The sequence below is a fragment of the Echinops telfairi genome, unplaced genomic scaffold (assembly GCF_000313985.2).
Source record: "Echinops telfairi isolate 266 unplaced genomic scaffold, ASM31398v2 ScPeMD7_7;HRSCAF=31, whole genome shotgun sequence".
Lineage (NCBI taxonomy): Eukaryota > Metazoa > Chordata > Mammalia > Afrosoricida > Tenrecidae > Echinops > Echinops telfairi.
Window position 1 is genome coordinate 17399799 of NW_022103904.1, and position 12687 is coordinate 17412485.

At 36.6% G+C, this 12687-nt stretch overlaps 1 protein-coding gene across 1 annotated transcript in view; it reads right to left on the reverse strand.

Annotated features, from left to right (window-relative positions):
• ABCA13 (ATP binding cassette subfamily A member 13) overlaps positions 1-12687 on the reverse strand; it is a 457705-nt gene that overhangs the window by 384627 nt on the left and 60391 nt on the right. The window contains exons 12-13 of the mRNA XM_045286290.1: positions 9505-9619; positions 3626-7666 (exon numbers count right to left, since the gene is read on the reverse strand). Coding sequence (XP_045142225.1) covers positions 3626-7666; positions 9505-9619 — 4156 coding nt within the window. The remainder of the gene's footprint in view (positions 1-3625; positions 7667-9504; positions 9620-12687) is intronic.

Consider the following 12687-nt stretch of genomic DNA (forward strand, 5'->3'; position numbering starts at 1 on the left):
TTGGGGATGTCTTGCAGGAAGTCAGCCTCACAAGCTGAAGCCGGGAACTGCTAAGGCAGTTGCACCCTGCTCTGACCATCACAAAGCAAGAGACCCGAGAACTCCAAAAGGCGAGGCTCACCAAGCCATTTATCTCTCCACCCTTCAATTAATCCCACATGTGTTTATCGGCCAGGATGGCACAATAAACTAACTCAATCCATCCCTTAGAACAAAAATACTTCATTTGTGAATGTATCAACTAATTAAAACTGCCCTAGAAAACTCCCTGCATGGGACATATCTTTATTGGGTCCAGGTGGTTAATTTTAAAAAAATCAATATTGTATAAAGGCCCCTCCTACTGAAATCCAAGCTTCTGCTAATAGCAATGGAAAATTTTGGAAACAGATTATAGTGATGCTCAGCAATATGATAAACATTTTTTGAAAGCTAAAATGGCAAAGGTCCTATTACATTTATATTCACCACAGTTAAATGTTTTAAATATCAGAATGTTAAGTTAGTTGTGCCTGGGTTCATGGAGTAGTGAAAGATGCAGCGATGGCCAAAGTCTCTTCTGGATGGCACTATACCAAGTTTCTCAGAGAATTGAAGGAGCCATATGACAATAAAAACCAGAGCGCCGTGGGATTATATCAAGGGTCATTTTTTCTACGAAAGTAAATATTCCTATAGCTTGTTTTAAATTTACTTTCACAAAATTGTTCTTATATTGAGGTCATCCATGCAGAAGTCTCTTGCATTGCCCCACTACTATTCTTCTCAATATCGGTCGTTCCTGACAACATGTTCAAAGTACTTGAGACTACGTCATGCCTTACTTGCCTCTAGGAAGCATTCTGGTTGTGCTTCTAACAAAAGAGATTTGTTGGTTATTTTAGCAATCGATGGTACTTTCAGTATTCTTTTCCAGCACAATAATTAAACTGCATCAATTCTTCTCTGGTCTTCCTTCTTCAATGTCCAAGTTTCACATGCAGAGGAAGCAATTGAAAATATTAGGTCTTGTTAGGCACCCTTTAGTCCTTAAAGTAACATCCTCACTTTTCAACACTTTAAAGAGATCCTGTGCAGCAGGTTTACCTGATGCAACGAATCATTTGATCTCTTCACTGCTGCTTCGATGACCATTGATTATGGATCCGAACAAGAGGAAATCCTGGGAAACTTCAATCTTGTCTCCATGTACCATGCTGTTCCCTACTGGTCCAGTTGTGAGAATTTGGGTGTTCTTTACATTGAGTTGTAATCCACACTGAAGGCCGCCATCCTCGCTCGTTACCAGCAAGTTCTTCAAGTCTGGTTCACTCTCAGCAAGCAAGTTTGTGTCATCTGTATACCTCATGCCGTTAATAAGCCTTCTCCAATTCTGATGCTACATTTTTCTTCATATAACCCAGTTGCTCTGAATAATTGCTCAGCATACACACTGAATAAGTATGATGAATGGACCCTGAGACACTCCTAATTTTAAATCATGATATATGCCCTTGTTCTCTACATGATGCTACTTACTGGTCAAGTTTTGAGGATTCTGGCTTTCTTTACACTGAATTGTAATCCAGTTTCTATGATTACTTGCTCTTGATTGCCGATTGACTAAATATGGTGAGAGAATATAACCCTGGCATACCCCTTTTCTGATTGTAAACCCACAGTAGTCCTTTGTTCTGTGTGCACAGCTGCCTCTTGATCCATGGACAGGCTCCTGGTGAACACAGTGCAGAGTTCTGGGATTCCTTTCTTCTGAAGGCTGTCCACAGTTTTTATGGTCCTCACAGTCGAGTGCCTTAGCCTAGTTGATGAAGCACAAGCAAGCATCTTTCTGCTATTCTCTGCTTGGAGCCAAGATCCATTTGATATCAGCAATGATATCCCTTGTTCCACATCCCTTCCGGAATCTGTCCTGAACTTCAGGCAACTTACTGTACTGTTGCAACTGTTATTGGAAGATTTTCCGCAAAATTTTACTTGCATGTAATGTTAATGGTATTGTTCCATTGGGGCACTTTTAGCAGGAATGGGTACAAATACTGATCTCTTCCAGTCAACTGGCCAAGTAGTCATCTTCCAAATTCCCCGGCACAGGCAAATTAGTGCCTCCAGTGCTTCATCAGCTTGTTGAAACATTCGATGGGAATTCCAATGGAGCCTTGTTTCGTGGCTAATGCTTTCAGTGCAGCCTGAACTTCATTTCAGTAGCACTGGTTCTTATTCATATGCTACCTCTTGGAGTGGATGAATGTCTATCAGTTCTATTTGGTACAGTGACTCTGTGCATCCTTTCCATCTTCTTGTGATGCTTCCAGCATCACCCAATATTTTTCCCATAGAAACTTTCAATGTTGCAACTCGAGGCCTGAATTTTTTCTTGAGTTCTTTCAGTTTAAGATAGATTGAGCATGTTGTTCCATGTGGTTTTCTAACTCAACAGTTCTTCAAATTAATGCATCATCCACCAAAGCTCCTGATGAAAAATTTGAAGGACTTTACCAAACCCTCTAAACTGAAATTGATCAAACATGCAATCAAGATGCATTGATAATTATTGGTACTTGGAATGCAAAACTTAGAAGCAAAAAGGAAGGGATAGTAGTTAGAGAAGGTGTTCTTGGGGATAGAAATGAAGCTGCAGCTTTCATAATAGAATTTTTGAGACCAACACTTTGTTCATAGCAAATATAAACCAACATAGACGGACACATGGGATTGGCCAGATGAAATACACTGAAATAAAATTGACTACATCTGTGGGAAGAGACGATAGACAAAGTCAATATTTGTAGCTAAACCCAGGCCAGGGCCCATCTGTGAAACAGACCAGCAAATGCTTATATGTAAGTTCAGATAGCCAAAATATGACCTTCAGTTTATCATCTCAAGAACAGATTTAATGCATTCAACACTAATAAACTGTATTTTTCAAACAAGAAAGAAAAATCAAAGTGCATATTAGAAGAGACAATGAAATTTTCTCTTAATTGTAGAGTAGCTAAGGCACATGGAAGAAATGATGTAATCAAAGATCTGAACAGAAAATTCCAAAAGGCGAGTTTGAGAAAACAAAGTAAAGTATTATTATGAAATGTGCAATGAAGTGAGTGCCCTCTTATTCTTACCTATATAGAAAATAGGACACTAGGCTACCAAAGGGGCCTTGATGGCATAGTGGTTATGTGTTGGGCTGTGACCCACATTATCAGTAGTTCGAAACCACTAACTACTGCAAGGAAAAAGATGGGGTTTCCTTCTCCCCTAAACAATTACAGTCTCAGATACTTACAGGGGCAGCTCACGCCTGCACCACAGGGTCACTATGAGTCAGTATCCACTCAGTGGCAGTGAGTTTGGGTTTTTGCACTTGAGGTTACCAAAGAAAATAAATAGAACATTTGTTTATGCAGTTATTCTTTAGACAAATGATGAAAACAAACCATGGCATATTTGAATTCCAAATAAGGAATTTAATAGTGAAAAGAAGAGAGTCAAAGTTGACTTCAGAAAATAATGTAAGTTGAAGACCGAAAGGACTACTTTCACCATGTTACGGTAACTTTTTCATCATTTGATTTTAGAGTTACGGTAGTCAGAAAACAATGAAAAGAATTAGATGTTTCGTTACCTTTCATCAGTCAGCCGGAGCTCTTTTTGCCAGGATTCAAGCAATACGAAGATTCTCTTCATGTAATTTTTGAAAGATGATGCCGGTTTGAACATATAAGGAGGATCAAGACTTTCTTTCTTGGTCCTCGGGACATCAGAAATTGATTTTCCTATCCTTTCCAAATCTAAGGAATTATTCTGTGGAACAGCCTCATCTGTACCCTCGTTCATGTTAAGGATCTCCTGTAAACTAGCTAGGCTATCAAAAAAATGTTCACCTGATAAAACGTTACTTATATTAACATTTTTAAGTGTTTTTATGATTTGCCAGGCAACTTGCTTCAAGGGACCACCAGTACAAAGCTGAGAGACGCTGTCATTACTTTGAAATCCAGAAGACAAGACGTAGGGTAATAGTGTATTCAAAAACTCTTGTACCGTTTCCACAAGAGATGTCTTCAGGTGAAAGACTTCTGACATTTCTAGCAGGATAGAATTCCAGTCCGTTAGTTCATGGATTATACAAACCACTTTGCTAGTCAGTTCCCTTCTTGAACTTGTATTTGAGCATTGGACATTTTCATCTAGCCGAGGCAGTTGGAGGTGCTTTAGTACACCAGATATTTTTCCGTAAAAAGAAGAAAAAACCATCCTATAACCATGACAGGTTTCTGATTTCAGTTTCTGATGTAATTCCGATGTCGCATGATTCCAGCACCAAATCTCAGGAAGGCAGGTTATTATCTCTGAAATAATTCCTGGCTTATCAACTACTAATTCAATGGTATCTGAAAGAGTTTTTATTGCAACTGCAAAGTCTTCCTTGCTAATGTTTGAAATGGTTATGCCATGAAGAAGTGTGAAGTTGTAGACATCCTTCAGGGCTTCTGTAATGTTTTTGTCAACTACTCTCTGCAGAAGTCTCACGGCATGAGGAAGCACGTAGTATGCATCTACCACGGCATTAACATCATCCTTAGGAAACAGGCGCGAGAGCTTCAGCAAGTGGTTTACGTTCCAGGAATGTGAGCTCTCTATGAAGTTTTCCATTAAGCCAACCAGCAAGTTGATCTTCAAATTGTCAGTATCTGCTCGACTGATATTTTTAAAGAAATCCATTAGGTTTTCAGTGATCCGTTCCAGTTGATCCACTAAAATATCGATGTCTGCCTTCTTAAGAGTGTGCATCAAAGAAGACACCTTCTTTAAAACTTGAATATTGACTGTGTTTTGCGTCATATCATGTTGAGCTGCGGGCAGGAGAGCATTAAACACATCCCTAAACAGCTGAATCCCAAGACCCACATTTTGCATCACTTCAGGTGGAATTACTTTTGAGGAATTTTGAAGATCATGTGGCAAGCTGAAAGCTAGGTAACTAGCAAATTGATAAATTGAATTTCTTAAACTACTTAAGTCTTTTTCCTTTGGACTGGTGGTAAAAACATTTAAAAGCTTTTCATTTTGGGAAGACAAACTATTTTCCACCGTGTTAGAAGATATATCTTTTACGAGTTTCTGTATTTCCTTTCCCAGTGCTATTAAATGTAGCCAAATATTTTGGAATCGGTTAGGAAGCTTATTTGACGTTCCTGTGTGTCTTAGAAATAAGTCAGCAATATGATTCCAGTTAGACTGAGATGCAAAATCTAAGTCTTGTGTTAAGTTGCTGATAATCATTCTTATTTGATTTGTAGAATCATTTAAAAGAGTTAACAAATTATCAAATTTTGGTACTAGCTCTTTTTCAAAGGCTGCAGTAAGTATAACATTTAGAAATTCTGTTACATTTTTCAGGTAAATATCAATACAATTTATAATTGACGCATTCCGTGAGCAAAGAGGTTTCTTTATATTTAAAGCCCAAGTAATAAGTTTCACTGCCATGCCTATTTTGGGTTCCGTATCTCTAAAATTCCCGAGAATACTTTGAAGATGACCTGGTAGAACACTGGAGTTATATAGACCAGATAAATTATTTATGACATCTACCCATGCAATGCATCCCTTCAGTCTGTGAATTATGTTCTCAGAGGAAAATGTGGAATTTAACATAGCCAAAATATAGAATGCTCTCTGTGAAGCATTTGCATATAGTAAATCATCTTCAAAAATAAATGTAGTAACACTTTGGTAAACATCAGCACAGGACAACAACTTTTGGTCTTGTGATACATTTCTAAGAAATGATATTGTTTCTCTTAGTTCTGTGATGACACTTTGAAACTTTACCCCGTAAATTGTTAGATTATTTGAAAAGGCATAACTTGGTAAATATAGATTTCTATCTATATATTCTGAGGTATTGCTTAACTCAATAAACACTTCAAGCAGAGAATATAAAAACTCTCTGCTTAAATTTGTATTCAATGGAAAAGTCTTTAGTTGGTGTAGGGTGGCTTCCATGGCGAAAAGGGACTTCTCTATTTTGTCAGGATGAAGGGATTTTACTATAACTAATGCATCACCTAGTCCTACCCACAGTTCATGGAGGTCCAGGAAATCATTCCAGTTATGGAAGCCACCAGCTTGAGTTACAGTTTTTAAAAAATGTAATAGCAGTATAGCAGGGTGATTAGTTGAAAATATTCCCTGGCAGTCTTTAGAAATCTTCACATCATTTTCCAATTCATCCAAAACTTGATTGAGACCAACGTGAAGAGAAGTGAAAAGGATTGCATCCAACTTAAATATTTGAGATATACGTTCCCAGATTTCAGTCCACAGTTTGAACCATGACATGGTGCAGTGAATGGCCATAAACTCATTGAAAGTACTGCCACTTGCAGAAAGGTTTAAAAGAATTTGTGCCCACAGAAGACCAAATGAAGATATTCCATCTGTTGAATTATTTAGAGGAGAAAAATCTTTATTATTCAATGCAAAGCATTCATTACTTAACCTGGCTTCTACTGAGCTATTGAAGAGTTGGCTTAGATAGTCAAATAAAGAAATACGAAAATCTTTATCTACTATGAAGAGTTGCTTGAGGCTAGTCAAGGTAGCATGGATCATTTCCAAGTCTTGGCCCTTAGTGGACTTCAGTGCCTGGGCTTGAAGTTCCAGAAACTGAAAAATTGAAAGCATTTGCTGACAATAGGATTTTTCAGAAATTCTACCAAGAAAACTTGTTATCTCAGAAAAAAATGCAAATGCCTTGCTGATGGTTTGGAAATTAAATTTCTTTAAAATATCCAAAATATGTTTTGATATTTGTGTAAGAAAAGTTAGCAAAGGCTCTCTATCCTGAATGCTCAGGAAGAATTTGTGCATGTGTTGGTAAAACAAAGAATAAATTTGCAGAAGTAAAGCTGAATCCTTGCCCTTGATGATATTTTGGTATACTTGAGTCAAAATTTTGTCAACTTCTTGTTTTTGATATTCAGAAAGCATTGAAAAAATATCAGATGCATTCCTTATAAGATAGATGGTGGCCAGAGCTTCTGAAACCTGCTCCTGTCTCATAAATCCAATTTCATAGAGACCACCTAATATGGTTTCACTCAAATGCAAAAAATCCAGATTCACACCCCCTGGGTTTGACCAATCTGAATGGAACAACTGGGTCAAGTTAAAGTTTTTACTAAAATTCCTTTCACTATCTGGAGCAGAAAAATTCAGAAGTGTAGACAAGGTTTCCAATTTAGCTCTTTTCCCTTCAAAAATGTCATATAACAACAATTCCAGTAGCTTGGGGTTAATTCCAAAATGCATCTGTTCCGTGTACGTGGTCATATTTTCGGATTTCTTCCTTATCCAGTGATTTTCAGAAGTTTGTATTTTTTTTATTATGACTTTACCCAAATTCAAAAGATTCTCGGTATCCATAGCAGGTGGGTCTCTCTCTAAACTTTTAAAATAATTGATCCACAAAAGGCTTTTATTCAGAAAAGTCTCCATGTGAGATGAAAGGTTGTGAACTTTGGGCACACTGGATGAGTTTAAAATTGTAGGCAAAAATAATTGTTCCCAAAGGTTCAGAAGTACTAAAATTTGCTCATCCTCAAGGTGATGTAACTTGTTTTCCATCATTAGGTGATCCTTTGTGGAATTTAAGATCCTGAAATATGAATAGAATTGTTTTAGTATTAGTAAAAAAACAATTAAATATGGATACATTTAAATACATTTCCAAGATAATATTCAGATTTAATTATATTAAAACATAGATATTTTAAGCAAATACAAGTATTTGAAAGTATTTTAGAAATCCACAGTGCAATTGCAAATTTATATATAGCTTTAAATGTGTTTCCTACAAAAGAAAAGAATACATTTTTATTTATTTAAAAATAAACGCCTGAGTGTTCCTATGAACTATTATTAAAAATAACTTTTCTAGTGATGCCAAATGAATCTTAGGATTCAATTCAGTGTTATACCTCAAAATGTCTTGCACTACAATACTTACCCTCATGAAGAGATCATGAAGTGGGTCCTATAGCAAAGTTAGGTCAATAAATCAGATGGTTTTCACCTAGCTATCAGAAAGAATAGCATCTAGAATCTTAAAAGCTTATTTCATAACCAGCATCCAAGTTATAGGTCAGTTAAGCTCACATGGAAGAAGAATACCAGGCTGTGTGATCCAAGTATTGTAAACAATAAAATCCAAGATCAGAGGAGGGAATTGTATTAGAGCTTAAATTCTGAGCACCTGCTTTGCAGAAGGCTAAGGATGACAGTGAAGGCCCCAAACCATTTTCAGAATCCCTGGAGAAAGGCATTATGCTTGGTAATGTGGAGAGGTGGCAAAAAAGAGGAAAACCCTCAATGAGATGGACTGACACAGTGGCTGCAACATGTGCCCAGGCATAGGGACCATTGTGAGGATGCTACAGGACTAGGCAGTGATTTGTTCTGTTGTGCACAGGATCACTATAGGTTAGAACACACTCAATGGCATCTAACAATAATAACACATGTATATAGTTTAAGTAGTTGAAGTCAAGTAAATGTTCACTCATGGAGACCTCACGTGTTCCAGAATAAAACTGCTCCACAGGGTTTTCTTGACTGCAATATTTACCAAAGTAGGTCAAGAGGCCTTTCTTTGCTGATGCTCTTGGGAGAGTGTGAAGGGCTAACCTGTTTAACTGGACTTAAAAGATTACCCAGCTGTCTGCATAACTGGAGCAGAACAGTTTCCAGCCTTGATGTACACCAGAATAATCTTTAGAATTTTTAAAATATTCTGCACAGAGGGAAGGATTCAGTATGACTGGGAAAAGGTCAAGGCTTTTATACTTTTAGCAAACATCACAAATTAGTCTAGTCCATACACAATTTTAATAGCTACTGTTGTAAAATGTATGCCCCACTGCAATCCCATATACCCTGAAAAAAATGTACCTTTAAACTACAGCCATTTTTAATATATTTTTAAAATCCCATTAAATACATGTGAAATAGTAGGGCAGTAAATAATCTGGCAGATTTTTTTTTTGAAAGAGCACTTCTCTCTCCCCAAAGTCTCTAAAACTACAAGACTCTAAATCTTATACCTATGGATAAACCCTACGAAAATAAATAAGACTATCTTTTAAATCAAAATATTGTTTGGGAATATTTATTATAAATCTTGTTACTAGTTTTGAACAAAGTTTCTATACCAGACTTCTGATCAAAAGAAAGTCACAAAACCATGACTATAGGTCTTTCTAGTGAAGTAAAGGCTTATTACTATAATCTACTTTCCTTTTTTAACATTAAGGAAACATGTTTCCAAGTATCATATGTTACATTAAACAAACATTTATTGGGCACTTAATATAAAATCCTGTGTGAATATTGAAATCAAGATCTTTGCATTCCCAGTATGCATATCCTAAAATTTGATATTGTTTTTCTTTAGGTGATAGTTAAATCAAGACATGGAATTTGAATTCTGAAACTTACCTAGATATTGAAGCTGTTGGTGACTTGAGTAAGTTATGCAGAAATAAAAAATAATTATCAGTGATGATTTTCCAATCCATGTTTTCTTCATAACAAGGAGAGTCCTCAGAGAAAACTGAATAAAAAAGGTATTGCATATATTGATTGTAAATTGGGGAAAGAGACAAAGTAACATGAACAATTCTATCATAGTTTAGCTAATGAGGTTAATTTTACTTCTGCCCCAGGTAAAATGAGGTAACAGGGATTAGGTTTACTCTCTCACTCCAAAACTCACAACAGCGAGCAAGTCAATTCCCACGCATAGTGACCCTATGTAGGGTTTCTGAGACTGTACATCTTTACAGGTGTAGACAGCCTCATCTTTCTCTAGGAAACAGCTAGTGATCTGAGCTATCCATCTTTGCATTTGCAGCCCAGTGCTTACTCAACAGTTCACTTCAAATAACTGACAAGTGAGCAAAAAAAAAAAAGATTCCTAGACAATAAATCAAGCAATGAAGGACAGTGACAACTGAGAGAGAGAAAACACATCATGTGAGACCTACAATTATCCCAGCTAATAAACGTAAGCATTGGGCTGCTAGTCACAAGGTGGACGGACGGTCCAAACCCACTGGGCACTCTCAGGGAGAAAGAAGAGGATGTCTGTTCTATTACAGATGTCTCAGAAACCTAACAGTCAGTCACTTGGAGTCAGAACCGACTACCTGACAACAGCTTTGTTGTACGTACTCAATGCCTTAAGGACGTGTCCAGGCCATAGGACAGGAAGTAAGGACTAACCATTTCCTGAGCTGAAATAACACAGCTCAGAGTCTGGAGAATGTGTGGTAGATTGAGTTCATAGAATGTACAGCAGAAAAGACAGAGCTGCACAGAGGAAAACCGAGGAAACCTGCAGAACGCCTCTCTTGTGTACTCACCTGAGAACTGATCAACTAGACGTGCAAGACACAACCTTAGAATCACTCAACAGTTTGAGAAAAAACAATGTCCTACAATCAAGAGTCAGGACCAAAATCTGTGTCGATTAAGAAATTAGAAATACCACATGATTCATTAGCGATTGAACAGAGTATGCATAAAGGTTTGTTCTAACAGTATTTATAGCTGCAGGCCTGCTTAACAGATATTAAAACATGAACTTAAATGAATAGACTGTTTTCAAACCATTGAACTTCATCCAAAAATACAACCATGAATATCAATAGGACTACAAAAATAACCAACACAAAACAAGGTAAAATGTATAAAGGCTTTAGCCAATTAAAAAAAAACACTGTGTGTGCAAAAAGGCATGAAAAGATCTCCCATGTTTCTGTGTTTTGGTATACGAAAACCAAGATTGATGAACCTGTAGTGACAGCAAGGAGAAATAGAGGTCACAGGGGAAGAAGGAGGGTGCTTAAAAGGGAGATGATGTCAAGGAGTCCAGGAAGAAAAGGAGTCTTTGGAAACGGATTGTGGTAGCAATTGTACAATTCTGCTTGACGTGATTGAACTAGGGAATGATATGATATATATTAACTTGAATTAATAATATTTTTAAAAGAGACTATTTCCCATAGTTATGTTAAAAATTTGCAAATGTGGTAAAGTTAGTAGAGGAGAATCTACTAATATTAAATCTGCTAATATTAAATAAAAATGGCTAAATATCCCAATCTGAATTCAAACTTTCCAGACTGAACTGCATAAATAAATGAACTTGAAATATAAATATATAAGTTGGTTATAATAAAAGGATGGAAATAATTTATCATCTTAACATTATTCAAAATAAGGCTGGAGTGGCATATTACTATCAAACAAAGTAGATTTTAGAGTATAGACTATCAGCAAGGACAAATACATTTATTTCATAAAGATAAAGCCATCGATTAGTGAAGAAGACATAAAAATTCTCAATAATGACAGTTTTAAATATATAAGATAAAAAACTAATACTTCAAGGAGAAACAGACCAATTCACAATCATACATGGAAATTTTGATGCCCTTTTCTTAATAATTAATAGAGTAGAACAACTAAGTATTTTAATATAATCAATGGCTTGGTTTGACTAATGTTTATAGGGTGGTCACACAACAAAAGCATAACTCATAAACGTCCCAAGAACACCTGGAACATTTACCAATAGAGCTCATATCCCAGGCCATAAAAGCAGTCTCAGAAATTTGAAGAGTCAAGGCATGCCGAGTACATTCACCAACACAGATAGCATCAACTCAGAAATCAGTAAGAGGCAGATACACAGAAAGCACTAAATTACACACTTCCAAATACATAATGCATTAATATAACTAAAAAGGCAAATTAGAAAATATTTTGAACTGAATGAATAAGAAACCACAGCGTGATAACATATGTGAAATACTACTTAAAAATTACTGAAAGAGAAGTCTTTAATATTAACAACTACTCTAGAAAGCAATAATCTCAAATTAAAGATTTCAGTTTACATGTTAAACTAGAAATGATGGATCAATTAAATTGAAAGTGGAAGAAAATAATAACAATCAGAGTGGAAGTCAATTAAATAGAAAAATAATGGTACCAAAGGTTAATTTTTTTGAAAAAACCAAAAGCATTGATTATTTACGCAAATAAATTAACAAAAACACAGAAGACAAAAAATATCAATGCCATTGGCCCTGCTTTGTGCATGCCTGAACAAAGGAAACAGAGACGATATGGGTGCTGTAGCAAAGTGTGGTGAAGAAATCAGATGGTGCCCAGGTATCAGATAGAACAGTTTCTGGGGTCATCAGGCTTGTTTCCAAACAAATAGCCATCTAAGCGGGAGGTCAACCAAGTCCACCTGGAAGCAGCACACCGACATCCACCACCCCATGACTGCAAAGCCAAAGGTGAAGGAAGGAATCGTGTCGGAGTTAATTGTGAGCTTCTGGTTTGCAGAAGGCTATGGATGACCGTGGAAACTCAAAAGACAGTCATGTGATCTAAACAGGAAACAAGCCTCTGGTGAGTTCACTAGCTCCATAATCGAGGTATGGAAGCAAACTGATTACCAAACAGAGAGTATAGGAGAGATGACTGTAGGAGATCAAAATGATAAGCCTGACTTGAACGCTTAAAACTTTGTCACCCTCCTGCCCCCTCTGATGCACATTGGGCCTGGTCTGGTTTTCAATATTGTGTGTGTGTGTGTGTGTGTGT